This window comes from Oncorhynchus tshawytscha, linkage group LG22 (assembly GCF_018296145.1).
Source record: "Oncorhynchus tshawytscha isolate Ot180627B linkage group LG22, Otsh_v2.0, whole genome shotgun sequence".
In the NCBI taxonomy this organism is placed as follows: Eukaryota; Metazoa; Chordata; class Actinopteri; order Salmoniformes; family Salmonidae; genus Oncorhynchus; species Oncorhynchus tshawytscha.
In genome coordinates, this window is record NC_056450.1 from 21,245,271 (window position 1) to 21,257,862 (window position 12,592).

A 12,592-nucleotide genomic window follows, 5' to 3' on the forward strand; every position below is an offset into this window, starting at 1 on the left:
GGTTCCTTCTGGCAAACTCCAAGCGGGCTGTCATGTGCCTTTTACTGAGGAGTGGCTTCCACCTGATTGGTGGAGTGCTGCAGAGATAGGAGAACCTTACAGAAGGACAACCATCTCCACAGAGGAACACTGGAGCTCTGTCAGAGTGACCATCGGGTTCTTGGTCACCTCTCTGACCAAGGCCCTTCTTCCCCGATTGCTCAGTTTGGCCTGGTGTACAGCTCTAGGAAGAGTCTTGGTGGTTCCAAAGTTGTTCCCTTTAAGAATGATGAGGCCACTGTGTTTTTGGGGACCTTCAATGAAAGGAGAAATAATTTGGTACCCTTCCCCAGATCTGTGACGACACAATCCTGTCTTGGAGCTCTACGGACAATTACTTCGACCTCATGGCTTGGTTTTGCTATGACATGCACCGTCAACCCTTGGACCTTGTGTGTGCCTTTCCAAATCATGTCCAATCAATTGAATTTACCACGGGTGGACTCCAATCAAGTTTTAGAAACATCTCAAGGACAATCTCAAAGCAAAGGGTCTGAATAGTTATGTAAATAAGGTATTTATGTTATTTATGTTTTACATTTTAAAGTTTTCGCTCTGTGTGTAGAATAAGTTAATCCGTTTTAGAATAAGGCTGTAACATAACATAAAATGTGGAAAAAGTGAAGGGGTCTGAATATTTTCAAAATGCAATGTAACTGCCAACAAATGCTTCTTGTAGCCATCAATAAGCTTGCTGCTCCTTTCTACTGTCAATTTGTCCCACTCTTCAGCAGCAAACTGCTCGAATTCTTCAATATTTGAGGGGTGCCCTCCACCAACTGCTGTTTTCAGCTCTCGCCATTGGTTATAGATGTGATTCAGATCTGGACTCTTTGCTGGCCAGTCCGGCGTTTCTTCTTGAACCATTACAGCGTGCTTCTGATGTGTGTTCGGGTTGTTGACCTGCAGAAAGATCCACAACATTTAACATAGACAGTTTTTGTACACTGGGTTGAACATTGCACTCCAAACCACCTTGATAATCTGTTGAGTTCATTATGTATTGAACACATTCAAGTCCAGTACCAGGGGTAGCACACCTCCCCATGTTTTATTGTGGAGAGGGTGTTATTTTCTTCGAATGCTTAAATTTGTCCTTTGGTTTAAAATCCTTTTTTTTTAAATTAAACTTATTCGAGAATAAATAGGGAGTTATTTAAGAAAAGTTCAGGGGTGACCATATATGGCCAAAACTGTGCAATACAGTGGGGCAAAAAACTATTTAGTCAGCCACCAATTGTGCAAGTTCTCCCACTTAAAAAGATGAGGCCTGTAATTTTCATCATAGGTACGTCAACTATGACAGACAAAATGAGAAAAAAAATCCAGAAAATCACATTGTAGGATTTTTAATGAATTTATTTGCAAATTATGGTGGAAAATAAGTATTTGGTCACCTACAAACAAGCAAGATTTCTGGCTCTCACAGACCTGTAACTTCATCTTTAAGAGGCTCCTCTGTCCTCCACTCGTTACCTGTATTAATGGCACCTGTTTGAACTTGTTATCAGTATAAAAGACACCTGTCCACAACCTCAAACAGTCACACTCCAAACTCCACTATGGTCAAGACCAAAGAGCAAGGACACCAGAAACAAAATTGTAGGGCTGCATCAGGCTGGGAAGACTGAATCTGCAATAGGTAAGCAGCTTGGTTTGAAGAAAGCAACTGTGGGAGCAATTATTAGGAAATGGAAGACATACAAGACCACTGATAATCTCCCTCGATCTGGGGCTCCACGCTCTCACCCAGTGGGGTAAAAATGATCACAAGAACGGTGAGCAAAAATCCCAGAACCACACGGGGGGACCTAATGAATGACCTGCAGAGAGCTGGGACCAAAGTAACAAAGCCTACCATCAGCAAGGGCATTGAAGATGAAACGTGGCTGGGTCTTTCAGCATGACAATGATCCCAAACACACCGCCCGGGCAACGAAGGAGTGGCTTCGTAAGAAGAATTTCAAGGTCCTGGAGTGGCCTAGCCAGTCTCCAGATCTCAACCCCATAGAAAATCTTTGGAGGGAGTTGAAAGTCTGTGTTGCCCAGCAACAGCTCCAAAACATAACTGCTCTAGAGGAGATCTGCATGGAGGAATGGGCCAAAATACCAGCAACAGTGTGTGAAAACCTTGTGAAGACTTACAGAAAACGTTTGATCTCTGTCATTGCCAACAAAGGGTATTTAACAAAGTATTGAGATAAACTTTTGTTACTGACCAAATACTTATTTTCCACCATAATTTGCAAATAAATTCATTGAAAAAATCCTACAATGTGATTTTCTGGATTTTTTTCTCATTTTGTCTGTCATAGTTGAAGTGTACCTATGATGAAAATTACAGGCCTCTCTCATCCTTTTAAGTGTTAAGTGGGAGAACTTGCACAATTGGTGGCTGACTAAATACTTTTTTGCCCCACTGTATAACATTAATTTACACATTTAAAACCATTCTCATAAAGCCATGATGAATCCTATACCTTTGAAATCTTTTAGCACCATATAGTAGCTATGTGCACATTGTGCAATGTACCAGTCATACATGATCTAGGGCAAACGCATAATTTGTGCATCCATTGTTTGTTATCGATTAAATGATCCATTGAACCCCTGAATAGCAAAACATTCCCATTTAATACAGTATATTGTTCAGATCATAGTGGTTGCATGTGACTCAAAAGCAAACAGTCAATTGTGAGCGCAAATGCAGAAACTGGCCATGAAACTGCAGTACTGAAACCCATTGATTTCTTATAAGGCCTCTCCCAATATACTAACTTTTCTTTGCCATTCAGATTCCTATGGGGCACAACATGCTTCATAGTATTTCTAAAGAAAATAACTTCATCTCACCTTGACATTTAAAATGTGACCTTGCAACACCAAAATGATACAGTATTTAAATTTTGATAGAAAATGTAATGATACACAATGCAATTACTGACTCATGAATATAACCTTTACAAAGCTCAGTTGCTGTTGTTAGTGTCCTCATAATCACTATGCTGGCATGTGTGTAGTCAAATACAGGCATATTTGATATATTCTCAACAGGGCATTTTTAAGGAGAGTCGCATGACTCATTCATACTGTTCATATTTCTCCATACTTCCAATGGCCAGCGCCCACTCCAACTGTAGCCAAGTCAGGGAACAGAGGGGGCAGAGCTTGAACCAGTAACCATACACACTGCAGTTATGCTAAAAAGTCCAGACTAGCAATGTGCCAGTTTTGGTTCTTAGCAGTGTGATCACACAACTAGAGCTCTTTGGTCAAGAAGACACAGTTGTGGCTTTTCCAATGAGGTTCTTATCCATGTTAACCGTGGGCAACACAATGTTTCCAGCCCTGGGCCCTCATATAAAGGTAAAAGGTATTTGAAACATTATTATCCCTGTAACTAAAAGTTTGAAACAGTAAAAACTCAATGGATGAGTGCATAGCAAGGCAAGAGTAAGCATGAGAACTTGTCGATTAGAGGAAATGGAGAGAAGAGCAATACTGCATTGACATGAAAAACTAACAGTAGTAACCTCCTAGAGTCAAGTCTGGTATGGGTGGAGAGCTAAATAAGATGAGCAACAATAAAAGGGACAAACAGCTGGACTAGGCAACCATTACTCATTGTACTGTAAATGTGTTGGGGATATAGTGACAGAAGTCAAGAGGAGGGAGAGAGGGAGACAGGTGAAGAAGGGGAAGGTATGGTGTCAGCCAGGTTATAGGTGGAGTTTGGAGAGGATGACAAAGGGGTAAAAAGAGGCCTGGTGGCAGAGGGGGGCGGGGAGTGGAAAGCAGCAGTGACTGTGGTGGGCGAGTCCGAGCTGACCTCATCCCCTTCCTCCGAATCCCACACCTCACTCTGCAGGTAGTCCGCAAACAAGGCTTTGGCGCGCTGCAGCACCCTGCCCAGATTGTGTCGCCGAACAAGGCGGTCAAAGTGCATAGCCAGCTCGTTGTAATCAAAGCTGTTCTTTATAATGTGGTCTCGATGCTCCAACAGGATTGACAGGCACAGGAACAACATGAAAGGATTCCCTTTACCAAACTCTTGAGGCGGTGGCAGGGAACACGGTTTGATGGTGGTATTCTCTGGTTTGGTTGAATTTGGAGTGTTGGGCGCAGTGCTGGAGGCTCTGCTGCAAGGAGAAGGGAGGTTACTGGGAAAGGACTTGTTGACTGTGCTGACCGGCAGCGAAGGAAGAGCTCTCCCGAAGGACAAAATAGGGGAGGAGAGCAATGATCTAGTCAGTAGGGGAGAGGAAACCAAGGACCTCCCTGTGGGGGTAGCGGGAGAGTTAGCTCCGGTTCCATTCGGCACCGAGGCAAAGGAAGCAAATCCTCTTGTGGCTTTCTCTGGCGACTCAACCCTTCCATTCGGTAAAATGGGGGAGGTGTACTTTGGTGACGGGGTGTCTGGGAGGGCACCTCTCCAACTTGAGGGGGAGGGAGTGGAGCCTGGAGACGGAGAGGAACCATTCTTCCAGCTTGGCAGACCATGAGGAAATGGGGAGACCGGAGAGGCTGTTTGTCCATTAGGAGAGCTCCTCTCCTCCGTCTCTGGGCTGGAGGACTTGTCATCATCCGTTATAAGAGGTGCCCTCTCCCCTGGATCCTCCTCGCTGTCCTCGGTGACCTGCCGGGCCAGTGGACTTGATACAGGGTGCAAGGAGGCTTCCATCTCAACAGGACCCTCTGGTGGGTCTCTCTCCATGAAATCAAAGCTGTCCTTGTTCCGTGCATTGTAGTATTTAAACTCACCAAAACTGGTCTGCTTCTCAAAGGGAGGAACAGGCGCATTATTGTGCACCTTCTCCTTTCCTACGTAAGGCATGTCAAAGTTCCCCTCACCCTCTCTTCTGGCTCCTCTGTCCTCCCGCTCTCCTTCCTCCATGTCGATCTTTCTCCCACCGTCTGCCTCCTCTCTTGAAGGCCTCAACATGTGTCGTCTCCGCTGCTTCTCTTTCTGCTCCCCTTCTTCTTCACCTGTGAAAGCAGGCCTCTTTTCAACACCACTCTCAGATGTCATTCTGGTCTGGTCTGTCTCTAGGGGAGGCCCAAAAAGCTCCACTTCCGTTTCGGGAGGATCAGGAGGCAGGGAGCTCCAGGTGACCTCCAGCATCCTCAGGGCATCGTCAAAGGCAAACTCCCGTTTGAGTTCCAAGAGCAGCCAGCGGTAACAGAAGAACAGGTCATCAGCTCCGCGGGACACCAAGTAACAGTAGAACTCGGGGTCTGAGTACTGCAGTAGCAGCTTCAGATGCTGAAACTTGACGGACATGAGTTGGCCATCCGGGCGGAAATTGCCCTCTAGGCGTTTCATGATGCCACAGAAACAGATGAATGCATGTGCCTCATTGTCCATAACGGCAAGTATCGGAGAAGCGATGTCACTCATGCCTTGGCAATACGACACCTACGAAACAGAGTTGAAATGAATTAAAACACAGCAAAAACTAGGATTACATACACTACATGACCAAAAGTATGTGGACACCTGCTTGTCAAACATTTAATTCCAAAATCTTGGCCATGAATATGGAATTGGTTCCATTCAGCCACAAGAGCATTAGTGAGGTCGGGCACTGATGTTGGGTGTTTAGGCCTGGCTCGCAGTCGGTGTTTCAATTAATCTCAAAGTTTTTCAATGGGGTTTAGGTCTCTGTGCAGGCCAGTGATGTTCTTCCACACCGATCTCGACAAACCATTTCTGTATGGAAACCGCTGTGTGCACAGGGGCATTGTCATACTGAAACAGGAAAGGGTCTTTCCTCAAACTGTTGCCACAAAGTTGGAAGCACTTAATCGTCTGGAATGTCATTGTTAACTGTAACGTTAAGATTTCCCTAGCCCGAAACATGAAAAACAGCCCCAGACCATTATTCCCCACCAACCAAACTTTACAGCTGGCACTATACATTCGGGAAGGTAGCGTTCTCCTGGCATCTGCCAAACCCAAAATCGTCCGTCGGACTGCCAGATGGTAAAGCGTGATTCATCCCTCCAGAGAACGCTTTTCCACTACTCCAGAGTCCAATGGCGGCGAGCTTTACACCACTCCAGCCAACGCTTGGCATTGCAATCTTAGGCTTGTGTGCGGCTGCTCGGCCAAGGAAACCCATTTCATAAAGCTCATGATAAACTGTTATTGTGCTGATGTTGCTTCCAGGCAGTTTGGAACTCGGTAGTGAGTGTTACAACCGAAGACGGACACTTATTTTATGAGCTGCGTGCTTCAGCACTCGGCTATCCGAGTGACCTACCACTTCGTGGCTGAGCCATTGTTGCTCCTAGATGTTTCCACTTCACAATAACAGCACTTAGTTGACCGGGGCAGCTCTAGCAGGGCAGAAATTTGAGAAACTGACTTGTTGGAAAGGTGGCATCCTATGACGGTGCCACATTGAAAGTCCCTGAGTTCTTCAGTAAGGCCATTCTTCTGCCAATGTTTGTCTATGGAGATTACATGGCTGTGAGCTCCATTTTACACACCTGTCAGCAATGGGTGTGGCTGAAATAGACAAATCCACTCATTTGAAGGGGTGTCCACATACATTTGTCTATATACTGTATCACTGCAAGCAGACAGTGTTTACTAATCATAACTCAAATGCAAATAGACAGAATTGAAGACGCCAAACACCAGCATTGAGCATATATTTGTTCTCACTGAGCTAATAAACACCACACCCCTTAGCATGTCTGTATGTCAAGGAATGTAAAAGTAATGCAAACATGTCCGTATAAAGCCACCATCAGGCTACCAAAGAGGACGGGAAAAAAATAGATCCCAACACCTGTGGATGTGTAATGGCAAAGGTGGTAAGCAGGTCGGTGAGAGCGGTGAGGTGGGGGCTGTCCTCGGAGCCGGCGTAATAGGGATGGGCCCGGTCGGTCCTCAGGACATCCTTCAGTACATTGCCCCTGATGAACTCCAGGTCCTCTGGACTGACCCTAGCTGACCACTCCCCCTTCAGCTGGTCGTACTCCCTAGTCTTTCTCTTCATGTAGTCCATCCTCTCCTGACCGGTCAGCCCATCGGGGTACACGTTCAGGAGGTAACGCCACACAACCTGGACACAGAGGAAATGACAGATCTGAAATTATTTTTTACCACAAACTGTCCATTAGAGAAGGGGTTTGACATGTAGGATATACACCAGCAATTTGTAGGCTCTATACTCCAGTATTTTGGATTTTTAGATCAAATGTTTCATATGAGGCGACAGTAAAGAACACTTCTACATTAATGTGGATGCTACCATGATTATAGATAATCATGAATGAATTATGAATAATGATGAGTGAGAAAGTTAAAAGGCACAAAGACATACCCCCAAGAGATGCTAACCTATCAACATTGCCAATAACAGGGGAGGTTAGCATTTTTTTCATCATTATCCACAATTCTTTCATGATTATCCGTAACCATGGTAGAATCCACATTAATGTAAAGTGTTCAAAATTTATAATGACTCCAAAATGACAATACATTATTTACCATTCCCTTCTATTGGGCACAACATCATCTGAAAAACAACCAAAACAAATGTTGCAAGGTTGTTGTAGTCTTGGCATGCTAGAAATATGGGACCAAATACTAAACTTTTGACTACTTTAATACACATAAGTGAATTTGTCCAAATACTTATGATACCTTCAAAATGGGGGGACAAGATGCATAAAGTGCTTTCATTTCTAAATGGTAAAACAGATATGTATGAAAATACCCTCAAATAAAAGGTGACATTCTGTACTGCCACCTCAGATTCAAATGAAATGTTTTAGCTTCACTATCTAAAATATCTATGTTCATACAATATAGTGAGTGTATAGTAATTTAACAATATCGCTCTTCTACATTCAAATGGCATTTCTTTGTGCTCATTTTCTCATACATTCATGTTCCACATTGAATGACCTACATAGATACTCTGTTTACACTCTGAAGTGAAACATGCTTTAGTCCCACATCTAATTCACACTTCGGGAAATTATTAATATCCAAAGACCATAAGTACACAATTCCCATCAATGTTTTGGAGACCATGGGCCCTTCTCAAACTCAAATGTCTGCGTAAATCTCCCATTGACACCAATGCATGGTTACGAGAAAGTCTAAGTTAAACACACTCAAGTTAAGATTCGGCACTATGGGATTTTCTTTTCTTTTCTAGTACTTTCAATTATATTTGTGAAATGCTTTGGTATCGAGGGTTAAAATAGCTGTCTGTTAGTTGTTGGAATCTCTCAGTGAATGCACTGTTACCTTGCGTAGTGAAGGCTCTACCCCACCATGATAGATGCGTAGCCTCAGTTCCTCTGGTCGGGAAAGCTGACCCTGGCCGTTGAGGTAACTGTGGAACTCTGCATCGCTCAATGGGGGCTTGAAAGGCTTCACCTCCTCCCCATAAGACCAGCTCAAGGCCTGTTGTACTCTGGACAGTGTTCGACCCATCATCTGAACAGAGACAGACAGCAATAGATTAAACCGCAGGTGGGTCTTTGGGAGCAACACTAACCTAAGAACTGGAGTTATTTAGCATTAGCAGAAGGACCTGACTCAAGGCAGCAGTGACTGGCTGGTAAAAAAGATGGTTGACAGGGTGAAGAGCGAGAGCGTTGTCAGTAACCTGGGACAGTAGGGACTGGGTGAAGGGGAGGGCAGCAGCCGCCAAGGACCTCCTATCCCCGGGAAGCTGGTCAGAACAAATCACTTCTTTGGGGCTTATTATGTCCCAGTCTTCCATAACGGGACCTAAAAGGAAGAAGGAGGGTAAACGAGATGGTCGTAAAATGGGACTGTATGAAGGAGAGGCCAACAAATACATTGCAACAACAAAAAAAGATTCAATAGGAGCTACTTAACACAAGCTAATTTACCCCATTTCCCAAAAACATATACTGAATGAAAGCGTGCACACACACAAGTTCTTCAGGTGGTGACCCATAGGAACACATCAACAGAACGTTTGACAGGTCTGCTTACTGTCTTCGGCAGGCTTAATGTCCATCTTGAGTTGTAGATAAGGTTTAGCTGCACTGACAAATGCAGCATCTAAATCCCAGTCAGACAGGAGCGAAAGATACACTTCCAAACCTCCACGGTCCCGGGATAGGTAACTTATTCCAAAGTTGCGTTTGCTAATTAGGAAACAAGAAAATAGCTGATAGCAATATTTAAAAGGCTAATATCAATTCTAGAAAACATGGCAATCCAAGTCATTCCATCTCCATAACCTTTTCAAACTTTACTGTAGGCAAAGCTTTCTCACGAAACAATACTTTCTAATATTGTCAGCAGAATGGTGAAAGTGCAAAATAATGGTGGAATTCAGATATTCTGTCAATGTTTAGCACTATCCATGGAGTTTTTAAACTATGGCGCACGACATGGTTCAATGCACCAACAAATCAGCACAATCTACTTTTTCAAACTGCAGCCATCTTGGAGCTAAAATTGGGATCATGTAAACTGTGCTAATGCCAATACAAAAAAAGAGAAACAAAGAGCAATGTACAAAAGGGCAAACTTAATAAAGTGCATGGAGGCTGCCATTTTTATGCACCTCCACAATTCTGCTTGCCATGTCAATCAACAGCACTGTAGACATTATTATGTTGATGCTCCTCCTCACCCATTTAACTCAAAGGCTCGGATGAGGATGTGCTGTAGCACCTCAAGTGATGTTATCTGAGGATCCACAGCAAATGAGCGAAACTCCACTGGTAGTATCCCCTCACACTTCTGAGGAAGGCGAGAAACAATCATGTAAACATTAATTGAGGTACATTGTAGGCCTATTTCATATCATCACTGTAAATCATGTGTGACTGAATCAATGTAATTCTTCAGTTCCAATAAAAAGGCTAGCCTGGGTTCCAGAATGAAGTTTTGAAATTCAGTTAACCCAGGCTACCAAAAGCCAACAACAAAGGTGAATGTTATAAATAGCAGACTGACCTTCTACAATGGCAGACTAACCTTTTTTTGTAACGATTGGGTCGTAGATCAAAAAATGGTGTAGGCTATATTTGTCACAAGAGAGGAGAAATGCTTCCTTTTATATCACTAAATGACGTGTTACCAGTTCTCAGTCAAGAGCTCAGAGCTGATCTGGTGATGACGGCGATGTTAACTAAATGACTCACTACTATTACTAAAGCATCACGACAACGGTATAATAACCAGCCACGTCACTGTGGGGTTCTGCCTGTGAATAACAGTTCATTATTTGGTATAACACAATAAACCATTCTAACTAGCTGTCAAGATTCGCGGGTTTAGTTGACTCTCAATATTGCTTTAAAATTGTTTCCCCGGTGCACGATCACATATCAACATCAGCAGCAGGTAGCTAGTTAGACCTATTGTCAATAATCGAATCGTCCTAATCCGTTATTTTTCATAGATACATTATTTACTTTTTGTAGTCAGAAGATCCAAGAGCGTTACGTTCAGAATAACGGTCCATCCTCATTAGATGTTAGCAGGATCAATGCTAAAAAAAACAAAAACAAAGCACTGTTCTGGGTAGAAGAAAATGATAGCAGTTCAAACTGCTACAAGCTAACGCAAAAGTCACCAAAATGTAACGAGAAATGGCCAAAATACGTCAGCCACAGTGATAACAATAAAGCTAGCTACCTGGAAATGTGATACATGTCAAAGGGTACCCCAAGCTAGCTGCAGCTATTCCATCGTTCACATATTCCTCACCTTGACTTTGACACGCACTACGCCCCTCTCCTCATCAGTTGCCATGTTGATGAGGAGTCCACTGGACCCGTGATTGTTGTATTCAATTCGATTTTTCTTACATAGGCATTTGTCAAATTGGAAGAGAACGGTTGCGGCGACTCATGTTTTTCAGTCGCGGCTTTGTCCAGAGCTGTACATCTACGACATTAAGAGAAATCTGTTTCCTGTTTGACGGGAATTTGTTTAAAAATAAAAGCTCATTCACACATTTGCAGTACTTCACTGAAGCTAATTTGTCAAATATTATTTCCGTGATTATGTTCTGAGTAACAAGAAACAGAAAATATAATTTACTACAGAATTTGAGAATAATCCGATGTTAACATTCTAGCTCAAAATTGGAAAAATACCCCAAATGCCTTTCTTGCTAACAAATGAGGACTTTTAATATCTCAAAAAAATATTGACGTTTCAGCTTTCACCACTGGAACTCGGGATATGACGCACGTATACATTACATCATTTAGTGCTGCTGATGGTGCGTTTAAGGAAACTAGGAACACGGTAATTTCCAACATGGAAACTCTTCGTAGAAAGATGATGCCCTAGTTTCCCACCTGGAAAGTGTGGATTTTTTTGTATGGAGGCCAATGTGAGAATGTTGAATTTGGTCAACAAATTGAATTGAAAAATGTGCTACTTGAGGCTTATTTGATCGAAATAGAAGTTTGGTAATGTTTAGCTTGTTATGAATGTACTGATATAAGGAACCAATACACACAGTCAAGTGGGAAAGCAAAGGCTAGCATTTTCAAACAAAATTTACATCCTGCAGCACTAATTCCAATAAGTTTTGGGACACTGTAAAGTCCATGGAGAATGAGAGTACCTTCCACCCAGCAGCCCACTGAACTGAGACTAGGAAACGCTGTCACCACTGATAAATCCATGATAATCGAGAATTTCAATAAGCATTTCTCTACGGCTGGCCATGCTTTCCATCTGGCTACCCCAATCCCGGCCAACAGCTCTGCACCCTGATACAGCAACTGGCTCAAGGGCCCCCCCAACCCCCCGCTTCTCCTTCACCCAAATCCAGACAGCTGATGTTCTGAAAGAGCTGCAAAATCTGGATCCCTACAAATCAGCTGGGCTAGACAATCTAGACCCTCTCCTCCTAAAATTATCTGCCGCCATTGTTGCAACCCCTATTACTAATCTGTTCAACCTCTCGTTCATATTGTCTAAAATTTCAAAAGATTGGAAAGCTGCCAGCGGTCATCCCCCTCTTCAAAGCAGGAGACCGTATCTTCTCCGCTATGCAATCTGGTTTCTGTGCTGGTCACGGGTGCACCTTAACCACACTCAAGGTCCTAAACTATATCATAACAACTATCGATAAAAGAGTACTGTGCAGATGTCTTCATCAACCTGGCCAAGGCTTTCGACTCTGTCAATCACCGTATTCATAGCAGCAGACTCAATAGACTTGGTTTCTCTAATGACTGCCTCGCCTGGTTCACTAACTACTTCTCAGATAGAGTACAGTGTGTCAAATCAGAGGGCCTGTTGTCAGGACCTCTGGCAATCTATATGGGGGTGCCACAAGGTTCAATTCTCAGGGCGACTCTTTTCTCTGTATATATCAATGATGTAGCTCTTGCTGCGGGTGATTCTTTGATCCACCTCTACGCAGACAATACCATTCTGTATACATCTGGCCCTTCTTTGGACACTGTGTTAACAAACCTCCAAACAAGCTTCAACGCCATAAAACACTCCTTCCGTGGCCTCCAACTGTTCTTAAATGCTAGCAAAACGAAATGCATGCCCTTCAACCAATCGCTTCCC

The 12,592-nt window shown here is 43.4% G+C and overlaps 1 protein-coding gene across 2 annotated transcripts; it reads right to left on the bottom strand.

Moving 5' to 3' along the window:
• Positions 1 to 2,654: 2,654 nt before the first annotated feature.
• On the bottom strand, positions 2,655 to 10,962 carry tbc1d25 (TBC1 domain family, member 25). 2 transcript variants are annotated; one of them, XM_024384616.2, is made up of 7 exons: positions 10,760 to 10,962; positions 9,678 to 9,787; positions 9,029 to 9,183; positions 8,673 to 8,797; positions 8,309 to 8,500; positions 6,837 to 7,112; positions 2,655 to 5,455 (listed from the first exon to the last, which is right to left on the bottom strand). In XM_024384616.2, exons 1-7 carry the CDS (start codon positions 10,802 to 10,804, stop codon positions 3,701 to 3,703), a joined length of 2,658 nt encoding a protein of 885 aa, XP_024240384.1. In that variant the 5' UTR covers positions 10,805 to 10,962; the 3' UTR covers positions 2,655 to 3,700. The 2 variants fall into 2 exon arrangements, with proteins under 2 accessions (XP_024240384.1, XP_024240383.1); XM_024384615.2 differs by having other exon boundaries at positions 6,837 to 7,136.
• Between the last annotated feature and the right edge of the window lie 1,630 nt (positions 10,963 to 12,592).